At 44.6% G+C, this 19043-nt stretch overlaps 1 protein-coding gene across 7 annotated transcripts in view; it reads right to left on the minus strand.

The window, feature by feature from the left end:
• Positions 1 to 19043, minus strand: part of FER (tyrosine-protein kinase Fer) — a 129140-nt gene that overhangs the window by 27297 nt on the left and 82800 nt on the right. For 6 of the 7 annotated variants that reach the window (XM_069330621.1, XM_045747897.2, XM_045747891.2 and 3 more), the window contains 3 exons: positions 7765 to 7987; positions 6290 to 6463; positions 2833 to 2929 (listed from right to left, as the gene is read on the minus strand). In XM_069330621.1, the coding sequence (XP_069186722.1) occupies positions 2833 to 2929; positions 6290 to 6463; positions 7765 to 7987 (494 nt within the window). Of the gene's footprint in view, positions 1 to 2832; positions 2930 to 6289; positions 6464 to 7764; positions 7988 to 16836; positions 17471 to 19043 lie in introns of those variants that run through there. The other variant, XM_045747893.2, reaches the window with a different exon arrangement.

Here is a 19043-nt window from a genome sequence, read left to right on the forward strand (position 1 = left end):
ATACTGTAACTTCAGTTTTCTGTCTCATAAGGCATGTATAAAGAACTAAATGAAATAAATCTAAATAGTACAGACCTCTGTATGTTTCTTGCAGTATTTCCACACACTTGCTACCTCCTAACCCCAAGCACATTGTTCCTAAGCATCCTCTGCTCTCACTCAGCCTACCGCTTTGCTCCATAGTTGTCCACCAACACCACCCTCACAACACCTTCACTCCAATCCTTTCATACCACTGCACTCTCCAAAATCTTGACCTCCATATAACGGATCCAACTACCTAAATAACTGATTAAATCCACCTACTTGATTATATCTTTGAAAATTTGGGTTTCTCAAAAAAAAATTATCTGGATCTAGAAGGGAGGGGAAGAGGGCACTGTGGATTTTAGTATTTTTTTTTTTTTACTTCTGATAATAATTTCACTAGAATTTTAATTGTATTCTTATTTTTATTAATCTTCACTTTGTATTTGTAAATACTGTATTATTTGAAATAATACGGTTATTTTAGAAATGTTTCACTAAACTTGTATTGTAATATAAATTATATAAACGAGTATGTGAAATTTTCTGAGGTATGCAGACTTTTATATTATTAACAACAAAATTAGGTATACACAGCAATGTGCTGTTTTCCCTGAGGGTGAATGGTGTCTGACCTCTTGTTACTCACGCATTTTCAAAGTTATTTCTTCTGATATAACACTATTTGTGAGTTGAAGTCACATAGTATGCATATATCAGACAGAGGTGAGAGAAACATCCTTACTATTAATAACATGATCATGGGCAGGGAGGAAAGTGGTTTGCAGAGGGTAATGGCATTGGTACTAGTGAACAAATCCCCAGGAGCCGTGATGAAGGTTCGTACCTATGCGCTGGGTGTTCCCAGGCACACACTCCAGAAAACTAGGCCACGGCATGGTCAATAAGGATTGCAGCCTGAGGTTCAACTGGACCCACGAGGATTCCCGAGGCTTCCACTGAAGCCGAACCAGGGTTTCACATAATGCCCGAATGCACTCTAGGTTAGTGTGATTCCTCTATGTGTATTGGTACTAGTGTTGCTTTTACATAAAAATGCAAAGAAAAGAGATCATATTGTTTATTTTTTTTTATTAGCAAACTTAGGTATACACAGCAATGTGCTGCTACCCTATTCTACATGAAAGATTACACAGTGTAGGTCAAAAACTAGCTATAAGTTAATCTAATATTCCATATTGTTTACAGATTAACAGTTGAAGGTGACTGCACAAGTCATGACACAATATGGCACTATAACTACACTTTGCTTCCTGTGGGTTATCAAGGGTACAGTAGCACAGGGTCCTTGGTTCACAACTAAGCGATCTTTGGTTGTGATCAAGCGTACCTTTGACTTCAAGGGAAAATAAGGTAATGATTCAGTTGTATAAATCTTTGGTGTGCCCCCATTTGGATTATTGTATCCAAGTATGGAGACCTCATCTTCAGAAGGACATAGCTGCTCTGGAGAAAGTACAACACCAGGCAACAAAAATTATTCAAAAGCTAAGTCAATTCTCGTATAAGGAATGGTTGAGGGGCCACAGACGAGTTAAGAAGTAATTAAAAAGCTTTAAATAATTCTGATAAAGTGATCTAGTGGAGGTTCTGGATAGAAAACTGTCCCCTAATAATAATAATAATAATAATAATAATAATAATAATAATAATAATAATAATAATAATAATAATAATAATAATAATGTAATTTATTCACAGGTAGGTACAATGGGTAAGTGAGATTACGTATCATTGGTATTTTTACGAGGACCACATTAAGAACACTGTGTAAGGAAAAGGTGCAAAGACATGTAACTGATTGCTCCTGGAATTAAAAAAAAAAACTAAGAGCTACAAGAAGTTAGATGTGTTAAAAGAAGTGAAATGATCACTACATATAAAATAGTAACAGGAACTGACAAAGAATTTTTGAAAACTGCAGCTTTCAAAAGAAAAGGACATAAGTTCAAATTAAGGAAACAAAACTGCTGAAAAAAAACTAAAAAGTTTACTTTTGCAAACAGTGGTAGACGGTTGAAACAAATTATGCGAGAAGATGAATTACCTGAATAACAATTTGAATTTGAATTTGAAGGTGGAGGCCAGAACTATCAACTGTCTGAAAGTGTCACATGACAAAGAGTACTGGGAAGATGGGACACCACGAGCATAACTCTCATCCTGTAACCACACTTAGGTAATAACATTAAGGTAATACATGTAACTATGACATAGGAATTAACACAATCAGCACCATGAAGGCAATCAGTTAATGTTCTCAACTGTGAAGTTTGTTGTACAAGCACAGAAGCTCAATTCAATTGATAGCGTACTCTATAATCATCCAGCAGCTACAGTAAAGACAATTGGTTATTAGTAAATAAAGCCAACAAACTTTGTAAAATCTCTTTATGTATGTACCTTTACCTAAATAAATATTATTATTATTATTATTATAGTATTGACTAATAGTGTAACAGTGAGAGTAATGCAGTGAAAGAATTAAGCGGTTATCTTGAGGTTATCTTGAGATGATTTCGGGGCTTTAGTGTCCCCGCGGCCCGGTCCTCGACCAGGCCTCCACCCCCAGGAAGCAGCCCGTGACAGCTGACTAACACCCAGGTACCTATTTTACTGCTAGGTAACAGGGGCATTCAGGGTGAAAGAAACTTTGCCCATTTGTTTCTGCCTCGTGCGGGAATCGAACCCGCGCCGCAGAATTACGAGCCCTGCGCGCTATCCACCAGGCTACGAGGCCCTCCCCTCGTAGCGGTGAACAATGGTATACCGTACTGTTCTCACCTTTTAGAAATTGATCTTCGTATTTCGTCTTAGAGGTCTTGTAAAATTCCAGTGCCTGTTCGTAATTATTCTTGGATTTTCCAACAGCTTCTTGTAACTGAAAATACAATCACTGTTTAAACAAGGTTAGTTGCAGGTATGCAAGTCTCTGTTGAATGATCATTATGCAAATTTTCTAGACTTTTGTACAACAGATGAATAGTTATACAAATTATCGAACAACTCCTGTACAATACAGTATGGTTTAAATCTTTAATGGGTACAATATTTAAGAAAGCAGTACTAAACATCTTTCAAGAAACCCTATGAACATTTTTCCTTTTTGACTTGTCTAATTAATTCTAAGAAAATTGAAATCTCTTAATATGATATTATTATATACAATATTAAAGTATATATTATTTCTTACCTGATATGTTGTCTCTATGAAGCGATGAGAGTTTGGGGATCACAAATTATCCCCCTCCCCCGGAAAAACAAAAACAGAAAGAACACGAGAAACTACTTGAAGAAAATTAGGTAAAGAAGGCAAATGATCATGTCTGTGGAATAAGGACCCAAAATGTGACACTCCTGATCACGTCCTAGTTGTGACCCTAGTGACCCGGGGGATTCCCGACAGCTGGGGCCCTTACTCGCCTGCCCGCTGTACAAGAAGCACGGTCCCTGACCGGGCCCATCATCGGTTTTACACGTTAAACTAAGTTGTGTTGGGTATCCCCTGGAACATTACTTTCTTACAGTTTTCTTTCTTTTTCGCAAGTGTGTTTAATGCCACCTGTTTTGTGTGTGCTCTGGGTTTGCATTTTGTTCTACCTGTAAACAAGATTACCTTCCTTGGTAGTTGACTATTCAAGTCTCTTTCCTTCGGGTTAATGCATGGAACTTGGTTTGTGGCCCCCTTACGTTTCCTTGCCTCTCATTCCAGGTATAGGTCCTGGCTGTTGAGGGAATCCTTGCTATTGCTCTCTGGTACTCTCTGTGCCTCCAGCTCAAGCTGGGGTTTGCTGTTTTCTGGAATCCAAGTTATTTATCAATAGTTAGGTGCCTGTGGGGCAGCTGAGGCAGTCTACAAAGTTTTGGCGGTGGCTTCGTTGCTTAACTTTCCTCTGGCTGCCCCTTGTTTGTGGTGCTCTCAAGAGGCTCGCCTTTTCTAGGGAAGAAGGGAGCTAGTGGTCTTGATGACTGGCTCCCCTTTCTTCCCTATGGTTCTGGTGGTATCATTGATTTAGGGGCGACGACAATCGTGGGATCGGATGCGCCCCAGTGTACTTGTGAAGGGTTAATCGCGAAGCCTAATGGTGAAATGAATATAGCTTATCAGAGGAAACTAATGTGTTTCGCGGCCAATAAACACACAGAAGGGCAGATGATTGGGGCGCCCCAAGAGTCCCTCAGGGTGACAAAAATCGGCCCCGCTCCAAACAGAGAACATTGGGTAGAGAAACCAAAAACTCGACCCCTAACTAAAACGTAAAAGTCAGCCAGTGCTTCCCGGCAGAGCAAAAGTCAGCCGCCCATCACGTCTGAGGGCACAACAGGAGCCCACCAAGACCTACCAACTCCTGGCACCTCTCGGCCAAGCCGGCGCCGGACACCGTCACCCTGCCTGAAGAACCAGCCAGAAAACGTTCAAAATCTATCAACTATCCTGTGATCCCAGGCAATATATCGGCCAGGCGTTGTAACAATCCAGACCGTTGAATAGGAATGCCAAACGGCAATATAAAAATCCAAAATCGCAAACCAGAACGTGATCCGGCGGCCCCCCCAGGCGGAGCAGGTGTCCAGACGTTAGCTCGTCGTCAAGGTTGAACCAGGCGTTGTTGTCACTATGGTTCTGGACCCCAGGGGGGGGGGGGGGGTTGTAAGCTCAGTCCTAGACCCTTCTTTTCTATGGGCGAGGGTCGAGTTTCAGGGTCCCGGGTTTGTCTGTCTCCCTTTTTATGACCAGAGAACAGCTTCTCCCAGGAGGCTTATTCTGTCTTCGCTTCTTGTCCATATTGTGCCCTCATTTTGTTTCCTGGGTGATGCCTGTTGCTTGCAGTTAGCTTCTCAGCTCCCTGACATCTAGGTTTCTTGGATTCCTGGTGGTCTCCTGTATTCCTTGGAGGTTTCCTCTTTCCTGCTGAGTTCTGTTTATTGCTTGCATTTTGCTTACAGGCTGTATGTGGTCTTAAGAGTCTGTTTCAGTTTTGGGGGTCTCCTGCATTTGGTCCATTTTCTATGGGAGAATCGTTTCTCCTTTTTAGTTCTGGGCTTAATCTTTTGTGGGTACTCAGTCTCTAGGATTTCCTGCAGGAGCTCTGATTTTCTGCCGCTCTCCACGGGTCCTCTGTTGCTCCAGCTAGACTCTGAGGTTTCCCTCTCGCCTTTGAGGGTATGACGTATCTGCAGAGTTGTCTGGCCTTTCTACTCTGAAGGAGGGTACTGCTCCATCAAGTCTTGGGTATGAAAGTGGATTTTTTCCTGGTTTTATAGCCTGTCTGCATGGATCATGCTTGCTGGATCCTGTGGGGAAGGGGGTACTCTTCGGTCCTTCTCAGTTGAATTCTCCCTGTTTCTAGGGGCATCCTGTTTTCTTTCTCCTAGTCAGCTGTCTCTTGCCATTGCTGTTTTTGGTGAAGTTAGAATTTTCTCTGATTCGGCTGTCCTTCCCTCTCTTGAAACATACCCGCTCTCTCCTTTCTCCTTCCTTTTCTCCTCGTCTTCCCTCTATATTTTTTTTATTAACACATTTAGGTACATCTGCATTTGTGCAGCTACCCTAGACTATATGAAGGGGAGTACAGTGTGTCAAAAAGCTAGCTACGTGATGCTAGAAAATCCCCATCACACAGGATGGTTAGTCATACAGTGGCATGTGATAAGTAGTCTGCACTGACAGACTCTGGGTTCGTTATGAGGATATCATCAACACAAGAGTAAATAAGGTAGCAGTGATACTATAAGTCCCCATCTCGCAGGATGGTTAGTCATACAGGGCCACATGTTCAGTAGCCTGCACTGGCAAATTTTGGGTACACTATGAGGATATCTTCAAAAACACGAGAGTGAAATAAAGTGATTGCAAAGTTCCAGATGCCTCATGCCAACGGGTCTGAATGGTCTAATATCCGTCTCAGGAAGGTAAAGAAATCTAGGGACTCGGCCAGCCGCCTTTCACCAATTAGGTGGGGTGGGGGATGGGTCACTATTCGGCCTCTCATTAGAACAAAAAGGATTGACCCTGACCAGTTTATGTCTGTCCTGTACCCCAGACCATTCACCTTGCAAAATTGGCTGAGGTTAGTTCCTAGCGTCTGGCCTCCGACGTTGTACAAAAAACAATTTTATAAAACAAAATATACACAAATTAAAATTACAATTTATAGACAAAATGGTTGAAATGACGTGCAAAACGCCACGATCCGAAATGAGCCTACCCCCCAAACAAGACCCCCATAGGAACACTCACTCTAGTTACTTCATTGGTGATCCTCTGGTGCTCCTCATAGTAGACCTTCCTGGAGGCACGCTTCTCGGTGATGAGGGCGGCCAGCTTCTCCACCGTGTCCAGCACCAGGGTGTCGGCATTCTGGCGCATGATGCTGCTCCACTCATCCAGCCCCTCCACCATGATGCGCCATGCCTGTGCGTGTGTGTGGGAGACACAAGTAACTTTGAGAGGGTGTTGACAGAGGGGAGTCACATGCCATGGTTGCATATACAAATAATATGCGTGTTTTGATCGTCAACCGCCCATCGTCGTAGCTCCTACACATGCCACTTTCATCTGTTTTAATTTTCTGGAATATGTTCTTGCATCATATTACACATCCCAAACATACCGGACTTCATGTTGTCTATGGTATGGATAATCCCTGTAATACAGCTGGGTTCGTTCTCGACTAGCAATCAGCAATCCCGAGTTTGAATCCTGGGTGGGACAGAAATGATTGGGCATATTTACTTTTACCTAATGCCTATGCTCACCTAGCAGTAAATAGGTACCAGTGAGTTGGTCAACTATAGTGGGGTTGCATCCTGGGGAGGGCCAGTAGTTCGACCTGGGGAAGGGGGGGAGGACCTCGATATAAACCTAATGTATATATTGATGCCTGTTCCCGACAAAATAAATTATTCAGTATTATTAAACTGAAGGGAGCATTCAATATTTATTTAAATAAGGTAATATAGTACTTAAAATGTAAACAGGAAACTATTGAAAGAGTGTTTTTGGAAGCCTGAAGGAAGTATTCAATATGCTGTATACCACATTTGCCAATTGTTGGAATCTCAATTCCAAAGATTTCAATGTAAGAAGGAATCCGCAGAAACTTAATCAATCTTCCTCAACTAGTATCATTTTCACAGATTTGATATCAAAAGGTTTTCTGCCTTTTTTAAGGTTTTGCAGTGGGGCTATTGACATTTACAGATCACAACTCTTCTTGTATATATTTTTGGGTATTTTAATGCAATAACAATGGCAGTGAACTCTGCTTTCGCTGAGGAGGTATGGTATTAACGTTCCCTCAACGATGCAGAATGGAACTCATACAAAATTATAAATTGATACTGTAATGACAAACAAGTACCGAGCACAGAAAAAGATTTCTGGGCCTAGATATAGCTATCACAGAATGGGCCAGGAAGAGGTTTGAGAGTTCACTTGATTGATTGATAAAGATTAAGCCACCCAAAAGGTGGCACGGGCATGAATAGCCCGTAAGTGGTGGCCCTTTTGAGCCATTACCAGTATCAAGAGCTGATACTGGAGATCTGTGGAGGTGCGACTGCACCCTGCGTGACGGGAGATGTCTCCCGTAGAGTTCACTTGGGCAGGAACCCTGTATATTACCCACCCCCACCCCCCTCACTTTTACGGGCTATTCATGCCCGTGCCACCTCTTAGGTGGCTTAATCTTTATCAATCATCAATCCCCTCACCTTATGCAGATGGGAGTCGTCGAGAACGTTGTCCGGGGCGTCCATCTTGGCGGCGGTGTGGGCCAGGTGGGTGAGGGCAGCAGCGTAGTCCCTGTCGCACTTGGCCCTGGCCACCAGCACCCGCCGCATGGTGTCCAGCAGGCGCAGCTCTGCGTCCTGACGGGCCAGCAGCGCCGCGTGGCTCCGCTCTCCCTGCAGGGACGCGCTGAACCCCATCACCGACCTGTCGACCCAAAGCAGGAGTTAGTGTCTGCGGTAGTCTAGCACGAGGGAAATGGTTGGTGGGCCTAAGAGTAGTATCTGTGGTAGCCTAGCACGAGGGAAATGGTTGGTGGGCCTAAGAGTAGTATCTGTGGTAGCCTAGCACGAGGGAAATGGTTGGTGGGCCTAAGAGTAGTATCTGTGGTAGCCTAGCACGAGGGAAATGGTTGGTGGGCCTAAGAGTAGTATCTGTGGTAGTCTAGCACGAGGGAAATGGTTGGTGGGCCTAAGAGTAGTATCTGTGGTAGTCTAGCACGAGGGAAATGGTTGGTGGGCCTAAGAGTAGTATCTGTGGTAGTCTAGCACGAGGGAAATGGTTGGTGGGCCTAAGAGTAGTATCTGCGGTAGCCTAGCAGGTACCGGGGAGTTGCTGGGTACCTGGGAGAACATTAAGCTGCTACGGTAATCTTGATTCAGTAACACCCGCTTCCAGGTGTTTTCTGGAAAACGAATTTAACACGTACAGCTAACTGTTCACTTTGCCCTTATGTATTTAAATAGTTACTGTATTCTTCCTAAGCTAAATAAAAAATTACATTCTAAATATAAATAATTCAATCCTGGTCGGCAAAGTCAATTTAGTGTTTTTGCTAAATGTAATATGACATCTTGAACAGTTTCCGCAAAACGTGAGGACCGCGACCCAGGAAGAAAACACATGGCAAACGAACCCTGCAAGAACAAACCATGGCATTAAAGAGTAGAGATCTAAGACACGAGAGAAGTGTATATAAAATAACTATGCTACCGCTATTCTATAAACAAACTTCACCGAACCCAACCCAACCCAGTCTAACCTAACCTGAGGAAAATATGAGATACACTGATAAAACACTCGTCTCGACCACCACAAGCACCATAATGCTAACAATATCCTGGGGATGTGGTTACAGCCCCACTCGCTCCTGTGTGACTCAGGTAAGTCCACTACGGGCTCACCATAGCCCGTACTATTTGGAACTTTCCGAGCAGCTGACTCTAAAACAACAACAACAGCCTGGGGGATGACGCTATAGGTCCTAATGCGCCTGTCCCAGACCAAACACAATCACCCACCCCACCATATCACCGTGAGGGGGGAGGGGAGAGTGAAGAGGCTCTACTCAGCCCTCCCCCCCCCCCCACCTCTATAGGCCAAATAGATGGGGAGCGGGGACAAATAGCCTAACTCCACCTGCAACTAACAGAACTTTTCTCCCACAACTGTCTTGAAGCCTCAATCACATTGACCACACTCCTCAACTCTTCACGGATGACACTATATATATATATATATATATATATATATATATATATATATATATATATATATATATGTCGTACCTAGTAGCCAGAACTCACTTCTCAGCCTACTATTCAAGGCCCGATTTGCCTAATAAGCCAAGTTTTCCTGAATTAATATATTTACTATAATTTTTTTCTTATGAAATGATAAAGCAACCCTTTTCTCTATGTATGAGGTCAATTTTTTTTTATTGGAGTTAAAATTAACGTAGATATATGACCGAACCTAACCAACCCTACCTAACCTAACCTAACCTATATTTATAGGTAAGGTTAGGTTAGGTAGCCAAAAAAAGCTAGGTTAGGTAGCCAAAAAAAGCTAGGTTAGGTTAGGTTAGGTAGGTTAGGTAGACGAAAAAACATTAATTCATGAAAACTTGGCTTATTAGGCAAATCGGGCCTTGAATAGTAGGCTGAGAAGTGCGTTCTGGCTATTAGGTACGACATATATATATATATATATATATATATATATATATATATATATATATATATATATATATATATATATATATGTATATCACGAAAATATATATATATATATATATATATATATATATATATATATATATATATATATATATATATATATATATATATATATATATATATATATATATATATATATGTATATCACGAAAATAAACACGTGATTAAGAATGTGACAATGTCAGACCACGGAGGAAAAATGAAACAGGAATTTCCTTAAGTACTTTCGTATATTAAATACATCTTCAGAAGGTAAATACCTTCTGAAGATGTATTTAATATACGAAAGTACTTAAGGAAATTCCTGTTTCATTTTTCCTCCGTGGTCTGACATTGTCATATATATATATATATATATATATATATATATATATATATATATATATATATATATATATATATATATATATATAGCAACACCTTACACAGGAAGATATAAACGGAGAGGTGTATATATAACTACTACTCGGTGTACGTAGCCTACACTCAGAATTTACTTTAGTTCGGGACACAATTCAGAGTTAAAGTACACTAATTGGTTGCTCACAAAGCTATTGCGGTGACCTTAGTAATTCTCCTCTGCCACGGTTAACAATGCCTCAAGACCACACCACTCACACACACACTTGGGTACCACTTTCTTTTATCGCGCTTATTCCGCTCGTCTAAGACTGGCTGACGCCGTCACATACGTAAACACCTGCCCACTCAGACAATAGCCTAGCCTGGTCTTACAAACAAACGCACATCTCAACACAAACTCTCCACAAAATGCTAGGAGCTCTCAGCCCGTCCGCCTAAGATTTCCAACGTCAAGAAATTGTCGTGCTAAAGTGTCCTTTTTTAAATTCGTAAAGTCAATATTGACTTATTAACTACGTGCATAGGTGATATACTAAACATAATAGATACCCTTAAAAAGATTCACAGAAAACACCGACCTTACCTAACCTTGTTAGTATCTTAAGATAAGCATCTTATTGCTTCGTAATTACAATTACTACTTAACCTATACCTATTATAGGTTAGGTAATAATTGTAATTACGAAGCAATAAGATGCTTATCTTAACATACTAAGTAGGTTAGGTAAGGTCGGTGTTTTCTATGAATCTTTTTAAGGGTATCTATTATGTTAAGTATGTCACCTATGCACATATTTAATAAGTCAATATTGACTTATTAAATTTGCGAGAACGGGTTGCCTTTTTTTTTCCTAACCCACTAGGAAAACAGAAAAACGGGCCAGTACGTCAATTTCGCGAGCCGCTATCATTTTCTGGTGCGACGATTTTTGGCCTTAGGTCGAGTATATACGTCAAAATGCGACGTTTTGTTGGGAGGACGGGTTGAGGAGCTATGAAGCACACGCACAAACTCAACCATACCACAAACCACACGCACACACCACATCCCTCTCCCCTCAACTCGCCCCACTCCTAACACACACACACACACACACACACACACACCAAACACACACACACACACACACACACACACACACACACACACACACACACACACACACACACACACACACACACACACACACACACACACACACAGGGGGCCTCGTAGCCTGGTGGATAGCGCGCAGGACTCGTAATTCTGTGGCGCGGGTTCGATTCCCGCACGAGGCAGAAACAAATGGGCAAAGTTTCTTTCACCCTAAGTGCCCCTGTTACCTAGCAGTAAATAGGTACCTGGGAGTTAGTCAGCTGTCACGGGCTGCTTCCTGGGGTGTGTGTGTGGTGTGGAAAAAAAAAAAAAAAAAAGGTAGTTAGTAAACAGTTAATTGACAGTTGAGAGGCGGGCCGAAAGAGCAAAGCTCAACCCCCGCAAAAACACAACTAGTAAACACACACACACACACACACGGTTAGGAAGTTTTCTTTTAGCGTGAGAGTAGTGGAAAAATGGAATGCACTTGGGGAACAGGTTGTGGAAGCAAATACTATTCATACTTTTAAAACTAGGTATGATAGGGAAATGGGACAGGAGTCATTGCTGTAAACAACCGATAGCTGGAAAGGCGGGATCCAAGAGTCAATGCTCGATCCTGCAAGCACATATAGGTGAGTACATATAGGTGAGTACACACACACACACACACACACACACACTTCTAACACACACACGCACATATCTTCAAGTGTAGACACAGTTTAGTGAAAAAGAGCCCAGTAGGCTCAGGAACCTGTACACCAGTTGATTGACAGTTGAGAGGCAGGACCAAAGAGCCAGAGCTCAACCCCCCGCAAGCACAACTAGGTAAGTACAACTAGGTAAGTACACTAAATATAATCACTCTAGCATACTGGAGTCAGTCATTGAACCATTAATCCCGGTATTATTATCATGCTTTCAAATGATAAGGTGAACCAGGTGATCTGACCTACAGCGGAGTGTCGTTTGATTGTAAGTATTGCCCCGAGGAGACTTGATCATTACAACATAGGCCTATACATTTTTTAGAGACATTAGAGACTTAGAGAATTAGAAGATTAGAGACATAAATATTCTAAGAGATATTTAGACATTCTAAATATTTTAGTCTAGTGTTGTTCAGACTCAGGGTCGTGATCCACTGCTGGGGTCGTGGGAGGTTACTCACTGGGTCGTGGGAGGTTACTCACAGGGTCGTGGGAGATTACTCACTGGGTCGTGGGAGGTTACTCACTGGGTCGTAGGAGGTTACTCACTGGGTCGTGCGAGGTTACTCACTGGGTCGTGGGAGGTTATTCACTGGGTCGTGGGTTACTCACTGGGTCGTGGGAGGTTATTCACTGGGTCGTGGGAGGTTACTCACTGGGTCGTGGGAGGTTACTCACTGGGTCGTGGGAGGTTACTCACTGGGTCGTGGGAGGTTACTCACAGGGTCGTGGGAGGTTACTCACTGGGTCGTGGGAGGTTACTCACAGGGTCGTGGGAGGTTACTCACTGGGTCGTGGGAGGTTACTCACAGGGTCGTGGGAGGTTACTCACTGGGTCGTGGGAGGTTACTCACTGGGTCGTGGGAGGTTACTCACAGGGTCGTGGGAGGTTACTCACTGGGTCGTGGGAGGTTACTCACTGGGTCGTGGGAGGTTACTCACAGGGTCGTGGGAGGTTACTCACTGGGTCGTGGGAGGTTACTCACTGGGTCGTGGGAGGTTACTCACTGGGTCGTGGGAGGTTACTCACTGGGTCGTGGGAGGTTACTCACAGGGTCGTGGGAGGTTACTCACTGGGTCGTGGGAGGTTACTCACTGGGTCGTGGGAGGTTACTCACTGGGTCGTGAGAGGTTACTCACTGGGTCGTGGGAGGTTACTCACTGGGTCGTGGGAGGTTACTCACTGGGTCGTGGGTTACTCACTGGGTCGTGGGAGGTTATTCACTGGGTCGTGGGAGGTTACTCACTGGGTCGTGGGAGGTTACTCACTGGGTCGTGGGAGGTTACTCACTGGGTCGTGGGAGGTTACTCACTGGGTCGTGGGAGGTTACTCACTGGGTCGTGGGAGGTTACTCACTGGGTCGTGGGAGGTTACTCAAAGGGTCGTGGGAGGTTACTCACTGGGTCGTGGGTTACTCACTGGGTCGTGGGAGGTTACTCACTGGGTCGTGGGAGGTTACTCACAGGGTCGTGGGAGGTTACTCACTGGGTCGTGGGAGGTTACTCACAGGGTCGTGGGAGGTTACTCACTGGGTCGTGGGAGTTTATTAAAACAATAATAACCACAATAGTAAAAATAAAGATGCTAATAATAATTGTATTTGAAATTCAAAAGTATATACATACACATATTTTTTATTGATGTTTTTAAGGGTTATGAATTATTTTCTATCGCCAACGGTCAAAAATGCTTCTTAGAATACGTTATGAGAACAGTTTGAATAACTCTTGGCTGTTAGCATGTCATTAACTCGCTTATCAAGCCTGTGAAGTGTTTAGTTTAACCAATACTGGAGTTTAGTTTCCGAACCCATTATGTGCCTCTAATGGGGTCCACTACCGCCCCACATGACGGTATGGGGTCCACTACCGCCCCACATAACGGGTATGGGGTCCACTACCGCCCACATGACGGGTATGGGGTCCGCTACCACACCACATAACGGGTATGGGGCCACTACCGCCCACATGACGGGTATGGGGTCCGCTACCACACCACATCACGGGTATGAGGTCCACTACAGCCCCACATAACGGTATGGATCGTGTTGGAGTTCTTGAAGCCTATCGCTTCTCTGATTCTTACCCTACCATCGTTTTCTATCGTAAAGGTCAAGCAGCCTACTGCTCTCTTCATTCGGCTCTTAGTCAGAATTGGCGGTGATTCTCCAGTGTCTTCCTACATTCTGGTAACGGTAACACGCTTGTTTGAACTCCCGGTGAACCGGATATAATGATGGTGACTATATATCCTGGCTGAGAGAGGTTGTTTACGAGGATGGTAAAGAGTACCGGGTACAGGCAGGAGCCGCGAGGCACTGCTGGTGCTGCTGGGGGTGAAGACTCCAGTGTTAGTTGGATGCTACTGGATGACGCTACGGGCTCACCATAGCCCGTGTTACTTGGAACTTTTTGTTCCAGGTAGCGAATCTTTAACAACAACAACAACTGGATGACGACTCCCACGGGCTGCTGCTGCTGGCCGGCGTGTGGTCAGAGCAACTCCCACGGGGTGTTGGAAAGTTAAGAGGAAGAACTGAAACCAATTTAACAAATACTTTTTAAAACATCGAACTGGTGCATGGCAGCCACATCAGCGGTTGTGACTGAAATTTCGCCGAAAGTGACTGGAACTGATTGTAACTGATAAGAAGTGATAACTTATTGAAACCTGACTAGAAATGACTGGACGGTAGAGACTGGAACTGATAAGAAGTGATAACTTATTTAAACCTGACTAGAAATGACTGGACGGTAGAGATTGGAACTGATCAGAACTGATTGACTTTGCATGAAAAGTTAACACATTGAGACAAATTGTAACCCTTGACACCACCGCCCATGAGATGGGTATGGGGTGCATAATAAATAAATTAATCTGAAATCTACTGAAGGATGAGGCTTGGTAACGCACTATATACACCCCCATAAGTCAGTTAGACCTTCACACGCAGCCTAGCTACCCAACACTCCCCTCTGGTGAGCAGATCTCACACTACAAACAATATTATGAATATATTTACAAACAATAATATCCCCTTACCCCCAGTATATATATATATTTATATTTTATAGGTCGATAACAGCAGTCGCATATAAACAAAATATTTGCCATAGATCTGGTTGGTGCCCAGCTTACAGTTAACAAGATGGATCCCTTAAGGGTCTGACCTCCCTAAAGGTCAACACACTTATATGCCGCCCTCATAAAGATCAACTCACATAAGTGCTACCCCTTTAAGGTCAGCTCGCATCAATTGCTGTCCCTTGAAGATCAACTTCCTCAAGTGCCACCCTTTAAAATACCGCTTCCCTTGGGAGCCCCCTTCCTTAAATAAGTGTCAATCGTCTTCAGTTTCAAGATAAAACAGGGACACTAAACTTGGAATATTGAAGGGGGGGTTAGTAAGATGATTATCAGAATGTCTCCAGGAGGAGCCCAACCACTTGAGGTGGACGGTAAAGCGACGGTCTCGCGTCATGCAGGTCGGCGTTCAATCCCCGACCGTCCACAAGTGGTTGGGCACCATTCCATCCCCCCTCGTCCCATCCCAAGTCCTTATCCTGATCCCTTCCCAGTGCTATATAGTCGTAATGGCTTGGCACTTTCCCGCTAATAATACCCTTCCAGGAGGAGGAGGGTAGAGTAAGGGAGAACAAGAGGGACGGGTGTTCGTTGGGAGGGTCTATGCGATGATGACGAGCAATGGAAAGGGAAAGAAAATGAGTGTTAGGGGAGGGGAGAGAGGAGCGTACACTGGTGGAAGAGAGACCGGCCAGGGGACCCGCCGGGAGAATGGTTAATTGTTGAGGCCACTTGTGAGATGACGGAACGACGAGTTGTGGAAGGTTGTTGGGTGGTGGTGGTGGGGCAACTGTTAAGTAGTGAGGAAGGTTGAGGGGTAGATGTAAGGTTGTTGGACGAGGCAGTACGGTTGTCTAGGATTAAGAGGTTGACGGCTGAGGCTGGAAGGTTGTTAGAGGATGGATATATATAGAGGTTTAGGGGAATTTTAATTAGATTATTTCGTATTCGTTGAGAATGGAGAGTCGGGTGGTATGAGGGTTAATGGGTTGGTAAACAATACGGCTGTGGGGTGGGTGTGGGTGAAGGAAGGGGATGGCGGAGGTGGGGGTGGGTGTTACAGGAGGTGTGTGGGTGTCTGTGGGGGTGGATGTGGGAAGGGAGGAGCTGTGGGTGGTGAGGACGCAAGAGGAAGTGCGGAGCAAGGAATGTTAACGAGAAAGTTAAGTAAGTGGTGGGATGGGACCTGATGGGAGAGAGGGGGGAGGGGCCTTCCACATCACCAAGATGACTGCATGACATAATGGGAAGGGCTGGGAGGGACAGTACAGTGGGAGGGGTCTGAGAGTCGTGGGAAGGAGAGAGAAAGAGAGGGTGGCGAGCTGAAACGGGAATGATTGAAAGAATTCAATCTCTCGACCGGGACTCGCGGAAGCAAGACAGCTGTGTGTGGCAAGGAGAAACGGATCGGGAGGGGTAACAGCGGCGATGGAACGTTGTGGAAAGGAGGGAAGAGGGTAAAGGTCGGAGGGGAAGGGGAGAAGGAGGGGGAGGAGGAACAGGATAAAACATGGAAACCAATGGAGAAGTGTTGTGTAGGTGTAACAAGGTCCAGTACACAACATTCAGGGTATTGGTGAAACATGGTCCAGTACACACCCCATTCAGCGTATTGGTGAAATATGGTCTTATACACACCATTCAGGGTATTGGTGAAATATGGTCTTATACACACCATTCAGGGTATTGGTGAAACATGGTCCAGTATACACTATCTAGGGTGTAGGTGTAGCGTGATCCAGTACAAAACAAATGAGGTAAAGGGTGTAGTTTGGTGGAGTCCACCTCCCGACACTCACCCATGCCACCAGTTCCAGAGGCGGTACTGGAAGCCGTAGAGGTGAGAGAGGAGTTCCATCGTTCCAGCCGAAGCCCGAGGACACCTGCCAGCAATTCCTTGCACCGGGAGTGTGTTGGATACCATGAAGGGGCTGACTCTGCTAGAGCTGCCTCGGGGTGCCTGCAACGCGGCCCTTTCACATCACACCTCAATACACATCAGTGGACTACGCCCTACATCAATATCTTGTATATATATATATCACCTAAGTAGCCTGAGAATGTTCAAACTTTGGCTTGCTGTACGCAGTTCATTCCCGTTAGCATCAGTGCCTCGTAAATATCACTAGTGGCATGCTGGCATCCAGAGACTGTTTCCGCACGCAACACTGCTTAATAAAATATCTAGAGCCTCCTTATATCTGGTAAAGACGGGTCTGCACCACACTATAAACACCCCCGATGACGGTTCACAAGAGCTACAAGCGGCACTCCCTGAACTGACGGCTCCAACACCAGCCACGTCCTCCTGCAGCGGCTCGGCTGCGACAAATCCTCACGGCAGGCTCATTTACATTAGTTTCCCCTGGTCACTGGCCTCCTCCTCCCCCCTAGACGCCGACTGTTCGGTAGGGAGGAGCCAACCACGACTGGGTATGTCACACTACACTTGGCCCTAACTCCAGTCCTCATTTGTTGCTATTTAACGCCCTTCTCTCTCTCTCATTCCTAATCACCTTCCTTTCTTCTCCGGACGCTGACTCGCTGCCCACGCTAAATGGTCCAGGTGTCCGCAGAGCCCAGCAACGCGTGTTTTACGAGGTAGAGAGCTCGAGATTTACTTGCTGGGAAAGGCTGGAAACTCAGAGGAACGAGATTGGAAGAAATTGGCCCTCATAGAGACAATCTACCACATGAGGGGCAGTGGTCGCTTGGTGGAGGTGGGGCCGGCGTGGGCAGGGGAGGGGGGGGGTTGCGTGATGGGAGGATGTACTCACCTAGTTGTGCTTGTGGGGGTTGAGCTCTGGCTCTTTGGTCCCGCCTCTCAACTGTCAATCAACTGGTGTACAGGTTCCTGAGCCTATGTCATATCTACATTTCAAACTGTGTATGGAGTCAGCCTCCACCACATCACTGCTTAATGCATTCCACCTGCTAACTACTCTGACACTGAAAAAGTTCTTTCCAATGTGCCTAATGTGGGGGTTGTGTGGTGGGGGTTGTGTGGTGGGGGTTGTGTGGTGGGGGTTGTGTGGTGGGGGTTGTGTGGTAGGAGGTTGTGTGGTGGGGGTTGTGTGGTGGAGGTTGTGTGGTAGGAGGAGGCTGTGGTAGTGAAGGAGGTGGAGGTTAAGAGGCTATGGTACGAACTGAAACGATAAGAAATAACACAAAACAAGCATGGCGGGGAGTCTTTGTTGCCTCAGATGTAATTACGCGAGTCGGGTTTCAGCTCTTGAGCCTCACATTACAGCATTTACCCAAGATGTATAATTGGTCTCTATAATTTTCTTCCAAATTCATCCAAATTATTAGCTCCTTTAATGTTATAAAAGTTCTTTTCAATGCTCCCCTTTGGTTTTAAGTTTCCACTTATGACCCCCCTCAATCTTGGTTTTGTTTACCAATAATCTTCTACGTCGTGATCATGTCTACTCTATCTTATCTCCTACATTGGTAGGAGGTTTAGTGCTTCTTATCTATTTGTCTGGTGGCAAACGTCTTATCTTTTTCCAGCTTCAATCTGCGCTTGAAGTCTCCATGTTGAAGTTGCACACTGTAAGCTCTTATTTCGGCATGAAGCCGCTGTAACGTTGTGGTGCCATTAGATAACAAAGCTGTAACTCTGTGGTGCCAGAAGATGCCAGCGACATAACTAAACAGTGCCATATAACCTGGCACCGCTGGACTGCTTGATATACCAGTATGATGATTTGATGATTTACAACAATTGCTGCTGTCGGCAGAGCAATAGTTGTAAAGTGGTATGTTTGGACGGTGTGTGTGTGTGTGTGTGTGTGTGTGTGTGTGTGTGTGTGTGTGTGTGTGTGTGTGTGTGTGTGTGTGTTTACTAGTTGTGTTTTTACGGGGGTTGAGCTTTGCTCTTTCGGCCCGCCTCTCAACTGTCAATCAACTGTCAATTTTTTTTTTTTTTTTTTTTTTTCACACCACACACACACACACACACACCCCAGGAAGCAGCCCGTGACAGCTGACTAACTCCCAGGTA

This window comes from Procambarus clarkii, chromosome 24 (assembly GCF_040958095.1).
Source record: "Procambarus clarkii isolate CNS0578487 chromosome 24, FALCON_Pclarkii_2.0, whole genome shotgun sequence".
Lineage (NCBI taxonomy): Eukaryota > Metazoa > Arthropoda > Malacostraca > Decapoda > Cambaridae > Procambarus > Procambarus clarkii.